This window comes from Eubalaena glacialis, chromosome 1 (genome assembly GCF_028564815.1).
Source record: "Eubalaena glacialis isolate mEubGla1 chromosome 1, mEubGla1.1.hap2.+ XY, whole genome shotgun sequence".
Taxonomy (NCBI): domain Eukaryota; kingdom Metazoa; phylum Chordata; class Mammalia; order Artiodactyla; family Balaenidae; genus Eubalaena; species Eubalaena glacialis.
The window spans coordinates 26,661,274-26,680,141 of NC_083716.1; the positions used below are offsets into that span (position 1 = coordinate 26,661,274).

Genomic DNA, 18,868 nt, shown 5'->3' on the forward strand with positions numbered 1-18,868 from the left:
TACCCCCCGACCTTACAGGAATTCAAGACCAGTGAAAGAGAGCCTGTCCCTGCGAGGTCATTTCTGCATGACTGAAGAGTCACAGGCCGTGTGATCCTGCTTCCCTGGCACCCTCTCCACTCCCAACATCAGTCTTCAGGGCCTTTCCACATCCTGGCTTCTTCTAAGTGGCTGAGTCCAACCCACCCCCTCTGGCAGGGGCCCTGGCTTTCTGCTCCCCTACTCCAGGCAGCCAGAAAGGAGCACAAGACCCAGGCACTTCTGCAAATACGTTTAATGCACTTAGATTACACAGAGGAAGAGGGGGCAAGAAGGAAACAACATCTAAGTGAGTCACCCAAAAATTCTTACAAAAGTCCCAGGCTGGCTGCAGCCCCCAGGAACCGAGTCACCATTGACATTAGAAACTAATACAAAATTTTACAAAAGTCTGCTCATTGCAGCATTCAGGTACTTGTACAAAAGGAGGGCTCTTTCTACAGGGCTCCTGACTTACAACAGGGACCCAGATACCTCACCTGGCACAGGGACCTGGAAGCCAGAGAGGAAAGACAACCAGATAAAAAAATACAGTCAAGGGAATTCTCTTCTGGTCTGCCCCATAGGGGCCGACCTTCAGGTTTTTCCCCTGCTCTCAACTCAAAACCCAGTCTCAAGACCCTGTGTTTATTTTTTAAAACATGCTAGCCCTTTAGACTCTCCCCAAGGCTTCCCAGCCCCTGCCCTGAAGCCTCGCCTTGGGAAGAGAAGGGCAGGAAGAGGCACCAGCTCCTCAGCCAGACCTGAGACCTTGCATGAGCCTCTCCAGCCCCACAGAATGGCAGCTGGGTCTGTGGTCCTCCTGCAGCCCACACTGCACCTGAGGAGCCGTGGGCGTCTGCCTCGTGTAGCTGGCAAACAGCATGGGGGAGCCCCTTCTTCTCGGAAGCTTCAGCCACGGGGACGTGGAGGGATGGGGTAGGATGGGGCAAGTTTCGAGGAAGCCTGTGGAAGAGGCAGATTTAGGGAGGGAGGCTTCTTACCTCCCCAACTTACTATGAGGTCACGGCTCCCAAAGAGCTACAGGGAGAGAAAGAAGGGGTCCATCTAGTGAGCGCCCATCATATGCCAAGTGCTGTGCTGGGCATGCCCCATGGTCAGCCTCGCTTCATCCCCAGTGAGGGTCCCCTCTCACCAGCCAGAAGCTCAGTGGAGGGCCCCCTCGCTGAGAAACCTCTGGAAGGCACCACCGCCTAAGGGAAAGGAGGTCTGGGCAGAGATGGCGAATGTTCCACCACTCCCCCAGAACCCATGCACTGTACGGAAAGGAGAAGGAGGCTGGTCCCAGCTGAACTGTGGAGGTTCCCCACACTGATGGGGCAGGAAGGGGCCACAGGCTTCACAGGCTCATCGTCTCAGAGCTCCCCTGCTTCCCTTCTGCCTCCCACACTGACAACAAAACTTAGCTCAGAAAATACCCCCTCCCTCCAAGCCAAACCAGGCAGGTAGAGGCAGGTCCCCAGAAAGAAAGAATCTGTGGAGAGGCAGGTCAGGATGGCAAGCAGGGAAGCAAGCCGATGGCACCTCTTTGGCCATGAAATGTCTGAAGACAAGAGCTTTAAAGGCAGGGATGCTGTGGTGGGTGAAGGCCAGTAAACGTCCTTCTAGAAAAGTCCTCAGAGCAGAAGGCACAGCTGCTGCCAACATCAGGTCCAGAGGGGCTTCCACCTTCGGCGCTTGCGTGTGGGGGGGGCGTCTCTCCCAAGTGCCAGGCCGATCCGCCGTGAAGCGCTGAGTTTGATGGCGTTAACCAGGCAGCCCTGCTGGTGTATGCAGAGAAGGAACCAGACCCGAGTGGCCCCTCGGAAGTCCAACAGCCTGGCCACTACCCTCACGGCCCCTGGAGGCAGCTCTTTGGCTAGATTGCTCATCAGAGGCGTCCTGCACCCTGTGGACCTCCCTGGCACTCCCGGTGGTGCCTGTGTGTGTGGCGGCTGCAGACAGGGACAGGGCACGGGCCTGTGTGGTCCGTGACAGACAAAAGGACTTTGCTTTGGACAGGCCTGAAGGGTGATCTCAGAATAGCCGTCCCTGGAGTTGGGGGTAAGAGGGCACGAAAGGGGCTTGCTGATTCCAGGTCAAAAGTGGGAGACAACCCAAGAAGAACCCCAAAACCACGGGCCAGAGATAGGTTGGCTATGAGATAGGAAGACCACGAGATCTGCAGTACTGGGGTGATGGACCAAGGACCGCGAGCGGCCAGGATGCAGGAAAGGAGACAGGACAAGGGGTAGAGAATGAAGGATGAGAAATGAATGGATGCAGGGAGGACGGGAGGGCGGGAGAGTGCAGCGTTTGCAAAACCAAAGTGAAAGACATGTTGAGAGGTTGATTTTTCTGTTTTTAATAAGCCAGAGTCCTGCAGCCTGGAGGTTGGGAGGCCCGGGGGATGAGGAAATGGGATGGGAGTGGCAGAGAGCTGGAGACCCAGGCCCTGAGTGGCAGGTGGGGATGGTCTGTGAAGCGCTGGGCTTTGCCCTCTCTCAGGCACGCCTGGTTGGGAGGAAAACGCCTGGAAGGTGAGGCTGCAGTCACCAAGTCTCGGAGATCCTGATGATCCTTGAACTTTGTGGGGACCCAGTCCAGCTGGGAACCAGCAGCAGCCCTTCCTGGCCCCAGCTAAACTGGGCTCAAGGCTGCATGGGGGAGTGCCTCGGCTCCACCAGGCCCAGCTGGGAAGAAAAGCCTCTCTGCGAAGCTGGCTCCTCCAGGGCCCCGGACTGGCAGGCGAACACTGGCACCTTCTCTGGTGGCAGCTCAGGGGGAGACGGCCCCAGGCCCTTGTCTGAGAGAATGAGAAAGTTCATCTGGAAATAAAGTTCTGTTTAAAAAACATTATATAGATGGCTTCTGGACATCTTTGAGGAGCAATAAAATACCATCCGGTTTCTACAAAATAAAATAAGGAGGAAGAAAACCAAACACGATCGAAGGAATCGTTCCACGGCCAGAGGAGCTTGACTAACAAAGGCTCCCCAGAGTTGAGCTGGGCCGTGCAGGCGGCCACTCCGCCTCCCTCCTGCTGGGCTGTGTGGCAGAGGGTAGGTGAGAACGAGGCCTGTCTCCACCTAGGAGCACATCAGAGGTCCGGAGGCAAATCTCAAAACGGAACCTGTGGCAGTGGCAGGAGGTTGGCATTTGCCCAACTGTGGCCCACTGGGGCCAGGGCCTGGTCACATGGCTTGGCCGGCTGCGGGGGGAGGGCCCCGAGCTGCAGGTGAGGGGGGGCCTGCGGCCTGTGCGTGGCATCCCAGCGGGCTACGGGCGCAGTGGCTGCGTGGTCATCCTCACACTTGTCCTTTTATCTGTGGGAGTCTCGTTTACGCAGTTGTTACACTGGAGTCACCGGGGAGCAGCTGGGCTCTCCCTTGGCCCCTGCAGGGCCCAGCCCAGGCTAGTGCAGCGGACTGTCAAAGACCACGTCGGGTAGGATGGAGACTTTGAGCTTCTTTTCGGGCCAGCTGTACTCTTTGGGAAGTTTGAACTGTGGAGGGGGAACAAGCACAGAGCCAGAGTATACACGGTTAGCAGAACCCACTGCCTTCTTCCCACGCTGCCTAGAGAGAGGCCAGGACCCTCACCGAGGCCCTGTCCCCTGGGTGCTGGGGGCAAGACAGGCCACTGGTTGCCTGGCTTCAGTCACCAATGCTAGACCCAGGTGGGCGGCTGGGGTCAAGCTGCTGGAGTTCGCTGACCCCTCCTTTCCCCTTGCCCTGCCAATAATTAACTGGGGTTGGAGGAGGCTTGTTTTCTAACTCTTTCTTGACTGTGCTGACCTCCCTCCAGCTCACTTCCTTGGTTCTGCCTCAAGCATGTAAGGAATCTGCTCCCTGAGGCCCAGGGGCTAGAGGATGGGGGGCAGGGGAGGGTGCAGATGCTACAGGGAAGTGGCTTGAGGTCTGGAACTCTGCGGTCCTGTCCCTGCCATGGCTTCTTTCTGAGGCTGGTGGGGAAGAACGCTGGAACTGGCCCTCTGTAGCCTTTGCCAAAGGGTCCCCAGGGAAGGAGGCCCTGGCTCGGCCTCGGTGGGTGCTGAGAAGCAGGGCTAGTGTGGCTTAAGGTGATTTCTTGGGCCTGGTTCATTCTCGAGAGGAGTAAACCCCCATCCTGCTCCCCCTTGTTCATTCTCACCTGTTTCCCAGGGTTACCAGCCTGAGAGAGGTGCCAGCAGTGGCCAAGGAGAGCCCAAGGTCTTCCTACCCGACTCCCCGGAATCACTGATTTGCCTACAGTTGTGTTTCTCGAGCTTCTGGTGGGGGTAGGGGAAGAGGCTGACCTATCTTATTCCTTCTGTATGCTAGGACCCTGCATGGGTCCTATGGTGCTCATAGATGCTCCCCGATTTAGGAACAGGGTCTGCCTTTTATGACTCCTGCTGCCCCGGGGCCAGGCAAGAAGACAGGCCAGTCTGGGAAGGAGGGAAGAGCAGGGCCTTCAGCCTGCCTAGAGCTGGTGCTGGCAGTGGATGGTCCTGACACTTCCTGTCTGGCTCCCTCTCCCTCCCTCTGATGGGGGACTGTCCAAGCCAGGACCAAACTGGAGAGTAGGGCAGGGTGTGGGGACAGCCTCTGGACAGGAAAGAAAAAAAAAGTCATTTTTAGTGACCTACTTTCCTAAGCTCCTCCTGGCTCCTGTTCCTCCTGCCTGGACTACCCCCCTTCCACCCCCTCAGCACCCGAGTTGAAAGCAGCAGTCTGGCATGGTGCCATCCCTGTGCGACATGGCCTCTCCGGAAGCACTTCTGGGCAGCTGGCTCTGGTCTGACTGAATGGGAGCCAGGCTTCAGGGACCGGTGACTTGCGGGGGTTGACTGGCTGGCACAGACTGGGTACTTGGTGACTTTTGAATGTATAAATGAGTTAATTTATCAAGCCACATCCCAGAGGAGAGAGAAGACATTATCCCATTGCGGGTGACCTCAGGCTCTGAGGAGTTCCTGTTCACCTGGAGACCTGGATGGGCCAGTCCTGCCCTGTGCACTGTCCTCCGCCCCGTGGACGTCTGTCGGAGGCCTCCGTGTCCTGGCTGACTCGGCCCTGGAAGCCCCGGCAACTGGAAGCTCCAGCCCTGGCTGAAAGCTGGCTCCTGCCTGGCTTCGCTCTAGCTTGGAAGCCTGGCCCCTGGCAGGTGAAGGAGCTCTCCCCCAAACACACCTCCTGGCACAAAGGGCGAAGGAAGGGTCTGTCTCTGCCCCGGGGCAGGGGAGGGCCCAGAAGAGCAGGAGGACAGCCAGCTTGCTAATGTTCCATTAACCTATCGGGCAGGGCACTGAGGCCAGGAAGGCTCAACCCGCTGGGGTGCTGCTTGGTAGGAGGCCGTGGGAGGGGAAGGGACTTTCCAGGATGAGGTAAGTCCCCACAAATGAGGATGCCGGGAACAAGGAAGAAAAACAAAGGGGATTATGGGCTCCATTCCTATACCCCAGCAGAACAGCCAGGGAAAGCACAGGCCCCCACCTGGCCCGCCAGCTCGGCTAAGGCTGGAAGAAGTGGACCAGAGGGGAGAGCTCATGGCCAGAGAAGGGAGGAAGGAGAGTGGCTCCTGGGTGGCCTGAGGCAAGTGCAGGAGTCCCTCGCTGCCCACCAGAACTCTCCCGTGGAATGTTCTCTGGCAGCAGGCGTGGGCTTTCTGTTCAGAACCTGCCAGGGAACAGCAGGGGCTGAGGAGAACTCTGTGCTCCTCAATGAGGAGCCTGAAGGCCCTGGCTGCCTCTTCAAGGAGGTTCTCAGGAGTTGGCAATTCAGACAGTTTGCTGGGTGTCCTTACAAGGGCTGCCGGTGGGGTAGGGGGTGGTTCAGGGAAGAGAAATAAAGCCATTTAACACACACACACACACACACACACACACACACACACACACACACACACACACACACACGCTCCTGGAGACTGGAACCTGCCGTCAGAGAGAATCAAACAGCTTACTTCCTCTGGAGAAGTCAAATCTTCCAAGTCCTCCAACATTTTCTCTACAAACTCTTCAGTCAACAGAATCTGGGAAGAAGGCACAAGACAGACTTTTATATTTTTTTTAAATATATAGTCTTTTTGCTAACTGCCAAGCTGTAGACCTTTCTTTGGGCCATTAAGGAGCTATGAGGCCACTGCGATGTGTTCTAGGGACACAGGGAAGGGCTTGAGGCCTATCCCCTACTGTCACCCACACCCCGCCCCCAACTCCCACCACCACCTGCCTACCACATCAGAGGGACTGGGGCAGAGGAGGAAGGACATCAGAGGACAATGGGGAGCAGGGGGGGGACATCTGGAGAGATGGTGGTGCTGGTCCCAGAAGGGACACGAGAATGGGTTGGGAGGAACCCCTATTTTGGCAGTTCGGGCTTCCTGCGCGCTGCAGTATGGTAGAGGGGAGACAGAAGAGCCGAGGGGCAGAGAAGAGAGATTCCAACATCGTCCTTGCCCAACTAGGTTCACTTGGTAGGACAGAAGGAATCTGTCTGGATTTGGAACACAAGCCTCGTCTGGAATCTGGAAATGCCCCGGAAGGTACATCCAAGAACGTCTGAGCTGCAGAATTTGGAGACTGTACACCAACCTCTCTCATTTTACAGAAGGGAAAGGGACTCCTTAACTCCCATTTTCATCCGTGGCCTCCACTTCCCCTCAGACTGGAAGCTCCCAAACCCCTGCCCTGCTGGCCCCATTCAGCCACTGAGTTCTTCAAGCTTTCCTTTAAGAAACCTCTTCTCCAGGGCATCTCCCAGCTATCCCACTTTGCTGCTCTAGTCTGGTGTCCTGTGGCTTCACGCTTTGACGTAGAGGACAGCCTGGTCCCACTATGCGGCAGGCACAACCACCACCCTCACCCCCTAAAGCAGTTTTCACAGTTAGCAGCAAGGTTCAAGGGTACCCAGGGCTTCCTCAGCCTGGTGGGCCGTCTTCTCAACTGGCTCCTCTGCCCAGCCTGACCCCCTCTACCCCTCTCCTCCCCGTGCTGGTCAACAGGGCCCCCTGACCTCTGCAGCAGACCCTTCTGTCCCCCCGGGCTGTGGCTCTCCCCGCCTCGTTCTGCCTTCGCTAGCAGCCTGTGAACGCCCGGGGTGGGGGTGGGGGGACAGAGGAAGAGAACAATGAATTGAAGACCAAGGTGAGGGGCTCCTCTGACGAAAAGTCCCCTATGACAAGGAGGAGGATCCAGGACTTGAGAAAATACCCATCAGGTTTCCCCTGGGAGTTGTCCACTCTGATGAAAACATAAGTTTCAACATTTAGAATAAAGTCAGCTTGTGAGATCAAGTGAAATGGCAGAGAAAGGAAGGCGAGCAAGCAGGATCACTGGGCACCTCACAGGACGGAGGGCTCTGAAGGAAGGAAGTTGATGGGCTGGAGGTGTGAGCAAGGAATGAGAAAACTACCCCAAGTGAACGAGTAAAAAAACACCACCACATCAGGCACCGTGCTAACCGCTCATATATCTTATCGCCTTCCAGATGAGGAAACTGAGACACAGATAGGTTATGTGATTTGCCCAATGTCACGTGGTTTGTGAGCAGCTGAGACAAGATCAGGTCCTGGTCTTGTCTGGACTCTAACGTTAGTGCCCAGAGCACAGCTTCCAAATCCTGAGGTCTTACCCTCATGACATTTCCTCATTTATTGATCCTTCCACTCGTCTGCCCATCCAACTACTTGATTCCATAAGCATTCCCTGGGTGCCTCTGCTAGGCCTGGCCCTGGGTGGAGCCTCAGGGACACAAGCATGAAGGCAGTCCATTCCCCACCTGGACAAGCACCTTCCCGCGCTTGACAGGGAGCCAAAGGTCATCTCCTTCTCAGGCTGCAAGCCCACAGTCAGGGACAAAACAGCTCCAACCACTGGCCCACAACTCCTCACCAAAGTTTCTGTTTGAGGAGCTCAGGCTTCAAGTGGAGACAGAGACAAGGTTTAGACAGGCAAAGCCGGTCCAGGGAAATGCCCACCTGAGGTGCCCCCTCCCACCTCCCTCCTGGTTCCCCAAGGCGGGACTGGCTGACTCCTCTCACAGACCACCGTGACCCCTTCCCAATCCCACCCTGATCCTCCTCCTCCCACAGCTGGAGCCCTTGCTCCTCCTGCTCTTATCCCAGGGCTCTCCCTCCCCACTACCCCCCAAAGCCCAGAGTCTCTCTACCAGTTATCACCAGTCTGCTTGAGTAGTACAAAAGTCACATTCACATTTTTGGCATTTCCGGGGCCTGCTGCCATCTCTGCAAATGCTAGCACAAACACAAGCATACCTAAAACCCAATTATATTACAATGGCTCCAGTCCGGGCCAGGCTGAACGGATTTCTAACCCACAAATACTTTGGAGGGAGGACATTTCTGCCAGAGAGGTAAATAGGCCTGGGACTGTAGCTAGTGCTGGGGGTGAGATGGGATTGGGGGAGGGTTCACAGGGACGGTGACCATGCAGAGAGACTCCAAACAGCTGTAGAAATGGTAAAGGTAAACCCACCAACACTGAATTCAGTCCTAAGCCAGTTCCTCTGGCAAAGGTCTGGAACTGGTGGTGGAGAGAGGGTGAGTTATGGTGGCTTTTGGTAGACCAGCTACCAAGTGTGTACGATCTGTGTGTGGACTCATTTTATACTCAGCTGGGAGAGGGGATGGTAAGACCGAAAAAGGGGACAAACCCTAGTCACTCCTCAATTTTCACTTTTGGTGATTTGTTGGTTCCTGCTGGAAACTTCACATTTTAAAAGAATTAAACGGGGAAAATTATACATGAGATCTGCATGATATTAAGGGTGACATTCCCTGCAAAGAAACACGACAGACTGTCATAGCTCCAGGCACCTAATTTAATTTCCTTTGGGAGTTAAACCTTAGAAGCTTGGATTGAACAAACAGGCCCTGTTCTTTGTATATTTCAGACCTGGAGCTGAGAATGTTAACAGATCTTATCAACAGGACACTGGAGATAGACAGCTATGATGGAGCAGCTCCTGGGCGCTCTCACGAGGAACAGACTCGCCGTTGTGATGCAACTGTGGGAAAAGCCTGTGCAATTCTGGGGCTTCGGGCTCTTGAAGCTCCCTGGGTCCCCATGGAGCTGCCTGGCTCTGCCACAAATAATAACAGGAAGGGCTATGATAATGACAGTGGTAATGATAATACTGCCAACAGCAGAAGCAGCGCCTCCCCCGTGTGCCAGGCACTGGGCCAAGTGCTTGACCGGTATCATCTCACTGAATCCTCAGGGCAGTCCTGCAAGGGAGGTAACCAGCATTCCCATTGTGCAGATGAGCGGGCGTCGAGAGGAGACAAGTCTGGACTTTAGAAGAACAGTGATCTGACCTCATGGTGGTAGAAGAAGCTCTTTTCCTGTCTGGGGAAAGTACCCCAATTCAAGAAGCCTTGTATGCTCAGAGCTGACTCCTCTCTCTCCTCTGATGGGGGAGGTGGAGGTGACTTTGGCTTCAACCAATGGCCTGGAAAACCAGCGACACATCTCCCGGCCACCTGCTCAGCTCAAGAGGGCTGGAACCCTGGGCATCACAGACATGCAGCTGCTCAAAACCAGGTTGGCCAACTGGAAAGGAAGGCAAACCATGCCCCAATACAGTTTCCAAGTGGGGACAGCAGGTCAAATTTCCAGGTCAGCTTGGTAAATGTGTACATAAGACGACAGTTACATTAGTCCAGAAAATAGCAGTAGAAATAATAATAATAATGAAAATAGCACTCATTGATGATAGTACTCACCAAGAGCTGGGCATAAATGCTTATGTTTGTGCGCAAGCAACCCTTGGAGGGAGAAGACTCTAGTGAGACGGGAAAGCCCCCCAAGCAATCTGAGCAGCAAACTCTCCTAGAAGGATTTTGAAAACACAGAGATACCAGGCCCCATCCAGACCTTCTGAATCCAGACCTTCTGAAGCTGAATAGCTCAGGCAAGGCCAAGGCATCTGCATTTTTAAAAGGCAACCCCTCCCTCCAGGAGATCATGGTGGCGGCAGTGCTGGGGAAATACACTCACAGAGGAAGTGGGTGTCGGCACAGGTTTAACCAATACAGATGAGTTAGTGGCTGCAGCTCTACCACCAGCTCTAACTGGTGGAGCTGGGAGGGGAGCAGTGGCTCCCTGCCCCCCACTCCCAACCTCCACCTTTGATGAGGCTTGCAACACAGGCCAGCAGCTTACTCCAAGGTGCTCACACCCAGTGCCTTAGGCCAGCCTGGCTGGTTGGTGAAGACGGAGGATTGTCAACAATCTCCCAATTCCCCAGGTCCCAGCAAGTTCCAGAAGGAACCTGAAAAGTGATCTTTCATCAATGCCTGCTCTGGGCAGGCCTGGCTATGGGACAGGCAGGGGCCCAGCTGCTGTAGATCTGATTCAAATGTCTGCGGTCAATGATATTTCTGAGTCTGCAAACAGCACTGACAATGCCCACTCCTTCCCCTTAGTATGACAATCCACACTTTGTCTGGGGCCTTGTTTGCTCTTCGTGTTGACACGTTGTTCTTGCTTCCCAACAAGTTTGGCTTTCTTTTTCCTTCCCTTTCCTTCTCTCAGGAAGGAGATGTGCTGTTTACGGGGCAGAGCCTGCCATGGAGCTGCTCTGGCACTCACAATGGCAGCGGGGGACACAGGACCAGGAAGCAGGCCAGTCTGCGTCCCCCCAACCCCGACCGGCCAGACAGAAGTGAGAAAACAGCCCAGAGGACCCCCGCCCCCCAGGCTCGGGAGCAGAGGTGTGTGTGGCAGCTACCACGGCAGTGGTGGCACAGGGAGGCCACCTTCATTTCCTGTCCTTGCTGGGTGGTGAGGAGTTGGCTGAGGTGGCCAGGAGCAGGCTCAGACTCCCCCTGCTCTGGCTGTCTGCTGCGGAGGGCAGAGCGGGCCGTCACAGCCCTCGCCCGAAAGGGAGGCTGCTGTACTTCCCTAGGCACAGTGCTGGCATTTAAACCCTAATGGCTGTACCCTGGACACTGAGGTCCCCGTGACAGCCCAAGCAAAGGTCTCCAGGGGGACCAGGTCGTGGCCAGGTTCACCAGTGGAAGGAGAAAGAGCAGAGGCACGGAAGAGGAGCTGCCCAGGGCCTGGGCCAGGGATCGCCAAGTGTCTTCCACACAACATCCAAATGGGTACATGGGGGCAGGAGAAGGCAGTGGCTTGTCCAGAGGACAGTGGTGAGTCAGCCGCTGGGCTAGGAGAGCCCAGCAGTGACTCCCCAAACCTGGCCTGGAGAAGCGAAGCCCACTTGAACAGCTGCTGGGTGTCTTCTCCCAAGCCCTGGGCCTCCCATCAGGGCTGGTAGGGAATGGCTGGGAACGGGGGGCCACCTGGGTGAGCTGTCAGACACCACACAGCTGAGAAAGCATTGCAGGGCTTAAAAAAATATTCTCATATTTGGTGATGTGACCCCTGTGTGACCTCTGGGGCCGGCTTCTCCCCCTTCAGATCAACCTTGGCTGGGGACGGATGAACGACTCAGCTCTGGGCCAGGCTCCCACTCAGAGGCTAACAGCCTGGTGTTGACAGACTCAAGGGAGAGAGGCTTGTTAAAGCCACTGGGATGAGGAATGCTGGGGGAAGGCGTGCAGGAGAGGACGCTGGCAGGCCTCCCCCTGGTCTGAAGACTCTCCTGTACAACCCTGGAGTTGGTGGACAGCCTCTACCATCTCAGAAAAGATAAAAACAGCAAATGGTAGGGCAAACGGAGGAGTCCGGTGTCAACCTATGGAAACTGAAGAGCCTAAGGAACTGGAGGATTCCTGCCTCTCCAGCTCCTCCAGGAAGCAGGGAGAGTCCACTGTGCTTACTCTGGGGTTGCAGACAGCCCTGCCTTTCTGTGCCGGGGTCTTGACGTTCCTGGGGCTGGAGAGATGGGGCAAGGAGGAGCCTGGAGGGCAGGTGCAGGCCCAGGAGCAGGTGGGTGTGGAGGCCTGTCTGGGGCCACTCCACAAGCTCCGGAAAGGCCCCAGATTCCCTCACTTGCTGCCTTTTTCTCTCAGGCTCTCCTTTGTCTCTCTTCTCCCATGTGGGGTGTCTGCCATGCCACTTCCCCAAGAGATAACAGGCCTGGGCTGGAGGCCAGAACAAGGTGCCAAGGCTGGGAGTGAGGGCTTCCAAGGCTGTTGAAGGCTGATGCAAGAAAGTCATCCTAGCCCCTCCCAACTCCTGTGGGACCAACAGGGAGTGTTCAAGCAGCAGCCAAGAGAACAGAAGTCTGGGTCTCTTCAGTCCTGGGGCTGCTGCATCCAGTTCCTTCCTGATGCTCTGCCCCCAGCAGGCCTGGCCACACAGGGGTCAGGGAGACACCCTGGATCCTGGAAGCATGAGAGAGATTCCTGTAGGAGGTGAGGGCAGGCCTCTCTGTTGGGGTCTCCCTCCAGAGGAGCCTGGGGTCCCTCCTGGCCCAGTGGAGTGGGCCCTCACTGGTGACTATGAGCCTCACCCCAGGCCTCCAGGAGGTCCTCGGACTCCCGGGGAGACAGGCAGCCTCAGAGGGAGACTCAGAGGCCCACAAGTAATTACAAGCCCAGGTTCCCACAAGCTAGGGAGCTGCCTGTGACCACAGTGGCAAGACCCTAAAGAGGAAGGCGGGCTGCCAGTCAGATGCAGAAAGTGCTGACTGCTTTGGGGGCGGGGCAGGGAGGAGGGCTGGTGTGGATGCTGGCTTCACAGCTGAGGACTGGCTGGCCTGGGGGCAGGGGCAGCGGGTTTCCCAGGGCTCCCTGGAAAGGGCCTTGAGAAACCCCTTGGTGAGTTAGGGTGCGTGCCTGGGGAGCGGGCCCCAGCCAGCCTTCCTGGGAGCTCCCCTGTGAGCTGGCCCCTGTGGTGGACCACACTAATGAGCCCATAACACAGGCCTTTGATTAAGCAGCTCCCAGCACAGCAACTTTATTGAAACATGCCGAGGCCAGCGGCTGGTTCCCACAGCTCCCGTTCCCGGGGCAACGGCGCCTGGGAGGGGACCATGTGCTGGGAGTCAGCAGGGCGAGTGCTCAAGCTCACTGAGGGGCTGCTAGGGAGGCGAGGGGGAACAGGGCTGGAAGGGAACACCAGTAGCCAGAGGATCAGGGGCTTGGGAATCAGGGTTGGGCCCAGACCTTCGTGGGGACTGGGGGGCAACATGACATCTGCCAAGTCCTCTGGAGGCCCAGGTCCCCAGGCTGCTGAGAACTGGAGATGCTGGCTCCCCCCCATCCCCACTGGGGGCAGGAAGATGTTCCAAGGGGGATGGCGGGGCTCCAAGGACAGGTTCAGAGTTGAGCATGTGAAAGGCAACTGGGTGAAATTTCTTCTTGAGTTTGGGGAGACTCTAGTTCCTACTTTTCCAAGAAAATGTGCTTAACCTTCAATACACAAAAGTGCTATCTGAGGACACTTCTGCTGAGACCTGTCAACACACTGTCACCCGCTAGGAATGATGACCTGTGACCTCTCAGGGGCTGGGGGTCTCCTACACGGTCCCTCGTTCCCCACTCCTTCCCAGCTCTGCCCAGGCAGAAGGCCTACCCCCTCCCTGCTCTCCACAGAGGCAGCCCGGTGCCCTGGGACACGATGGGGCTGGGGGGAGGACCTTTCCACTTGTGCTGGGCTAATTTCAAATGTTATACTTCAGAGCTTTTGCTACAGCAACTACCAACACCACATGGACAGAAATCTAATGTTACCAAGTGGGACTTTTAAAATGTATTTATAACTTTATGGTTCAAAGTAATTTTGTTATGAAACAATGTAATAACAACAGTGGAAAAAGGCAAGATAATTTATGGAACACAATATCCCTAAAGCACCGGCTTCCATTTCTACCTCAGCTTAGTCTGGGAGTGTGGTTGGTGTCCTTTGTTTGCCGTTTGTTTTAATTAAGGGTTAGTATTTTGGTGGGGAGGGTGAGGGAGGAGCTGGCCTGAGGAAGAGACACAGACACTCAAAGACTAAAAACATGCCTACATTAAAGCTATATACACTTCACAGACCCCCACAGACCAGGCTAACCCCACAGAACTGGCAAAATTCTCTTCCCCTTTACAGTAATCCCTCCGCCCACCCGCACCCTCCACCATACACCACAAACAAGGCAGAGTCACCTGTTAGATCAGGGTCAGATTCCCTTTCTGAGAGAGGTAAGGTAGAGTGTTCCTCCTCCCATGCCCCCAACAAACAAACAAAAAAGGATGTTGTTCCTCTAATACATCCGGGAGTGGGAGTCAGGGTTGGGCCAAGTACCCGAGAGACCTGGACGGGGCAGGGGCTGGAAGGAGGCCTGTGGCTCTCAGGCCCCAGCACCCAGCTTGGCAATGGCTTGAAGCTGTGCTCCAGCCAGAAGAGCAAAGGAGGGACAAAGTACTCCGGAAAAGCCAGCAGGTTTCTGCACAGAGAAGCTGGGTGTCCATCAGGAAGAACAGGAGAACCATTAGATGGGGGAGGCACTGTGTGCCAAGGCCTGCCCATCTCAGCCCAGCGCCCGGTCCAGGTCCAGATGCCCACTTTCTAGGAATTCTGGTGGGCTTTCCATATAGCACGAGAGTGGCTTCCACACTTCCTCCCATCCTGCTTCACCCTCCCGCTTCCTGTTCCTTGGTTTACCCAGTGTGCAGAAAGTCTCACATCCCTCAAACCTGAATTTCCGTGGCAAACAGAATTATCAACGGCCAGGGCCTGGAGAGTTATCGCTCCTGTCTCAGGGTATGGGGGAGAGGCCAGGAAGTGCTTCTGGAGCTGGTGGGCTAGGCAGCAGCATCCACACTCCACATGGCATCTCACAACCAGCCCCTCAGGAAGAGGAGCCGCCAAGAGCTGCCAAGGGAGGACTGCGAGGGGGCGGGCACAGGAAGAACCCATGGAAAGGAGGGAGGGAGAAGAAAAGGAGCCTTCTCACTTGTAACCAGGGTCCATGAGCTGCATAAGGGTGCTCTTCGGTGGCAAAGGCGCCTTCTACTCCCGTGGAGACAAAGGTGATGGCCATGTCACCTGTGATACTTTTATATGTAAAGTGCCGTCCGTGCAGGAGCCTGCCCCTGGGGGTGGGAACATGAGACAGTGAGAGCAGGCCTGGCCAAGCTCAGGGACTGTGGAGGCTACACTCCCCGGGACGGGCTGTCTGGCAAATGCTCTCCTGACCGACCATCTGCCCACTAACAGGGGCCTGGAACTAAACACGTTCGTCTCAACACCTCCCAAAAGAAGCCTCTTACGAGTTCTCTACTGTTATCCTTCCAAAGTGCTCAAGGCTAGCAGATACTAGAGCAGCAGTCAAAGGGCCTGAAAGGGGATGGGAGTCCACCTCCTTCGTGTCCTGGTGAGGAGATTGAGGCCAGAGAGGCCAGTTAGTAATGTGCCCAAGGTCAGGCCCAGAGCTAAAAGGGGGATCGTGCCCCACCTTTGTTTGGAGGGTGGGGGTGAGGAAGCACCTAAACGAATTTCCCACACCTTGGGATGATGGCCTAGTGCCCTCACAGCACAATCCTGTGTCCGGGGCACAGTCTTCCACCTCCTCCTGGGCTCCCCAAGAGATTTAAATGGCTACCAAGGCCACATCTTTAAAAAAAAAAAAAGCTGAAGCCAAGTGGGGTCACTCTGAGGGAGCCACAAGAAGTTACTGTTAATCCCAAGTCTGGAAATACACCTGGGGGAAGGGCAGGCAGGGGCAACCAGTGGGGCAGAGATGCCAGTCAGCAAAGGAAGCAAAACCTGCTCTTGGCTTTCTCAGGTTGCCTTAGATTAACCCTTCACCAGTCTAAAGGCCCTGAGCCTGGGCCAGAGAGGGAGCTGGAGAGGAAATCGTTGGGGTCCTGGGGGGATGGTGCGGGGGCCTGGCCAGACCCTGGTCGCTCTGGCCACTTGCTCTCATTGCCCTACTGGGCAAGGCTGGTTACCACATAAGGTCCTTCCTCAGGCTCCAGGGACAGTGGGGACGGTCCAAACCAGTGCAACCCCTTTCTTCCTTGTCACTGCTGTCTGAGTTTAGAGTTATCCTTGCTGCTTCTCCTGCTATAAAAGTGAGGGTGGAACCCCTGAGGGCTGTGGAGGAAGCCAGCTGCAACAGGTTTAGCCCAGTGCAGCATCCCCATGCAGAGAGCTGAATTCTGGCCACAGGGGTGGGTTTCTGGCACTGTGGACAGCAGCAGGAGGGACACAGCTGGGCTTCTGGGTCCCTCAAGGAGTCTGCTGTGCGGGCCACAGGGTTTGGAGAACTGAGTGTTCTGCATGCAAAAGCAGCAAGGAGGAGAAAATAGAGTCCCACCCATCAGATTCCCCTGCCCTATCACCCCAGTGCTACTGGGGACCCTGCCACCCCTGACTCTGGGCTGGTGGGATGGCAGGGCATCTGAGACTCCCTAGGTCACTGAACCTTCGTAAGGGAGCAGGGCTGGGGGACACTTCTCTGGACAAAGGAGCGCTCTCCAGCGCGGTGAGGGCTACTGGAGGGTTCAGGGTCCACAGGCTCCCCCAAAGGCCCAAGATGGAGCGGCCTGACTAGCTCTCCTCCCCGCCCTGGGCCCCAGACTCTTCCTCGGTGTTGGGGGCAAGCACAGGCCTGGTGGCTCCTTGAGGCCAAGTTGTATGCTGTGGGGCTTACCTTAGGCAGAGAGGAATGAGGGCTCCTGACTCCTGGTTGAATTTCAGATGTACGCTCTCGAGCTGCCGCGTGCGGATCAGCTCATGGGGAATAATGGCCGTGGAGCTGTCACTTTCCAGGCTGTCTTTGCGGCTCCTGTGAAGCAAGCACAGGAACAGGTTCAGCACAAGGTGAAAACCGCAGGACAGGAGGCTCTCAGGCCAGGCTCCTGAGGCACGACAAGGATGGTGATTGATGATGAAGATAACAACAGCCACCATTTACTCACTGCGCTCGCCAAGTGCCAGCCCTGCGTGAGGCACCTCTCGCTGATTACTCCTCACGGCGCCCCCGTGAGGTGGGCACTATTATTATGGCCCTTTTACAGATAAGGAGCTGGGGATCAGGGAGGTGACCTAACTTGTCCAGGTCGCACAGTGGGGACTGTGGAGCTGGGATTTGGTCGCAGGTAGGTCTGGCTCTGAAGCCTCATCTTTGGCCAACACTCTGTATAAAAGCTTATGTCACAGTGGCTTGTTCTTCCCTAAGATAGCAGCAGGGGCTTCTGGGAGCCCTTCTTCCCCTGCCCCAGAGCCTCAGACCCCAGTTCTCCAAGGCTGGGGTGCTAGAGTGCCAGAAGACATGGCTCCCAGAGCTTCCTTCCTGCTGACCCTGAAAAGGCTGACATCAGAGCAGGCTCAGAGCATGCACACTCCTGCTAATGGCCAGCAGCTGCCGTGACATACACATCCTTCATCCAACAGGAAATGACACAGTCCTCATCGAGGGGTGGAAACCAGGCTGTCAGGAGTCAGATCAGTGAGCTTGGCCGGGCAGCAGGACCGGGCCACCACCCTGCTGGGCTCCGAGGCCCCAGGAACCCTGTACCAGATTCCTCCTGACTGTGGTCCCAGCCATGGTGAACTGTCACTGCTGCCTCACGCTCCCTCCTGTCCTGCTTCCCACCCATAGCTTGCTCCACAGCTGGGCCACGGGGTCCCTTTGCAATGTAAGATGTGCTCTTTCAAATTCAGCTGCCCCCACTGACAAACTCTCAAATCTGCCTCAGCCAGAAGTGAGGGTTACCCACTGATCTCATTCAAAACGCCAGATCCTGGTTTGGACTGTGAATCTCAGAACAATTCCCCAAGTGAACAAAATACTGGGTGAGAAGCTTTAGTTATTTATTGTTGAAGCGGCAATAGCCACCCAGGATGTCTGGGCTTGATCTGGGCTTGACAGTCGCACAGCCAGTGGGGGCCCAACCTCCTTACACACTGGGGGGCTGAGCGCTGGGGCCTGTGGCCCAATGAGGCACCCCAACACTCAGAGCACCTCCCCAGAGGGAGGAGGATGTGAGGTCAGCAGGCAGGATGGAGGGTGACATCGGACAGCACAGGGCCCTACTGAGGCAGTGGTTTATAAAGCTCCCGAGGTAACGGGGACCATTCCCACCAGCTGGGTGGATCCACCCTCAGATGTGACATGTGACTGATCTTTCACAAAGTGGTCCCTTCCTCTGGTTTCCAAAGCCAATTCTGAAACTGCCCTTTGCCCTAGTGTCTCCTTTGACAAACCCTTTCACAAGACCTGTGAAGGAGACAAACATGCTGGCCAAGAGGGTCACAGAATTTCAGGGCTGGAAGGAAACTCTGAGGTTGTTTAATCTACCTCTTTCCTTTACAAAAGAGAGCCGGTAATGCGCCCGAGGCCACAGAGCTGGGCTGCGGCAGGCCGTCGTGGGAGCCTAGGACCTCTGACCAGCTCTCTTCCCCTTACACCCCGGCTGCTACGCCTCCCTTCTGAGGAGGGCAACACCAACCACCACCCTCGGGGCTCGGACAAAAGCAGGACTCAAGAAAGACAGCAGCCCTCTTTGGTGAGCCCTTACTCTCCTCCAGAGTAAGGAGTCCATAGATTCACTCAATGAGTCCTCACAGCAAGGACTCTACACCAGGTAGATTCCTCTATAGTTAACGCTTCTTGTACAGGTCAGGAAACCCGCGGCTCAGAGAAGTGATGTGATAAGCCTACAGTCACAGAGTGAGTTTAAGAGGAAAAGCCAGGGTGTGACTCTCACCATCACTTCCCTGTGCCACCTCTGAGACACACCACCATGCTCCCAAAAGGCCTGGCTGCCAGGTGGGGCCTCCGAGCCGGTGGGCCTCTCTGACACAGGCAAAAATGCTGATGAATAGCTACTGGGGGTGGGAGCAGGGGGGTTGGGAGAGCAGAATCAACAGCACACAGGGCTAGAGATGTCTCAAGCTGGAGGGAAAAATAAATTGTTGAAAGTCAGCTAAAGTCACCTTGGT

General features: G+C 55.9%; 1 protein-coding gene across 2 annotated transcripts in view; it reads right to left on the bottom strand.

Moving 5' to 3' along the window:
- Positions 1-259: 259 nt before the first annotated feature.
- The window catches only part of SUFU (SUFU negative regulator of hedgehog signaling), a 108,704-nt gene continuing 90,095 nt past the window's right edge, over positions 260-18,868 (bottom strand). For both annotated transcript variants that reach the window (XM_061200258.1, XM_061200169.1), the window contains exons 9-12: positions 16,575-16,709; positions 14,874-15,012; positions 5,965-6,033; positions 260-3,523 (exon numbers count right to left, since the gene is read on the bottom strand). In XM_061200258.1, coding sequence (XP_061056241.1) covers positions 3,434-3,523; positions 5,965-6,033; positions 14,874-15,012; positions 16,575-16,709 — 433 coding nt within the window. In that variant the 3' untranslated portion in view covers positions 260-3,433. The remainder of the gene's footprint in view (positions 3,524-5,964; positions 6,034-14,873; positions 15,013-16,574; positions 16,710-18,868) is intronic.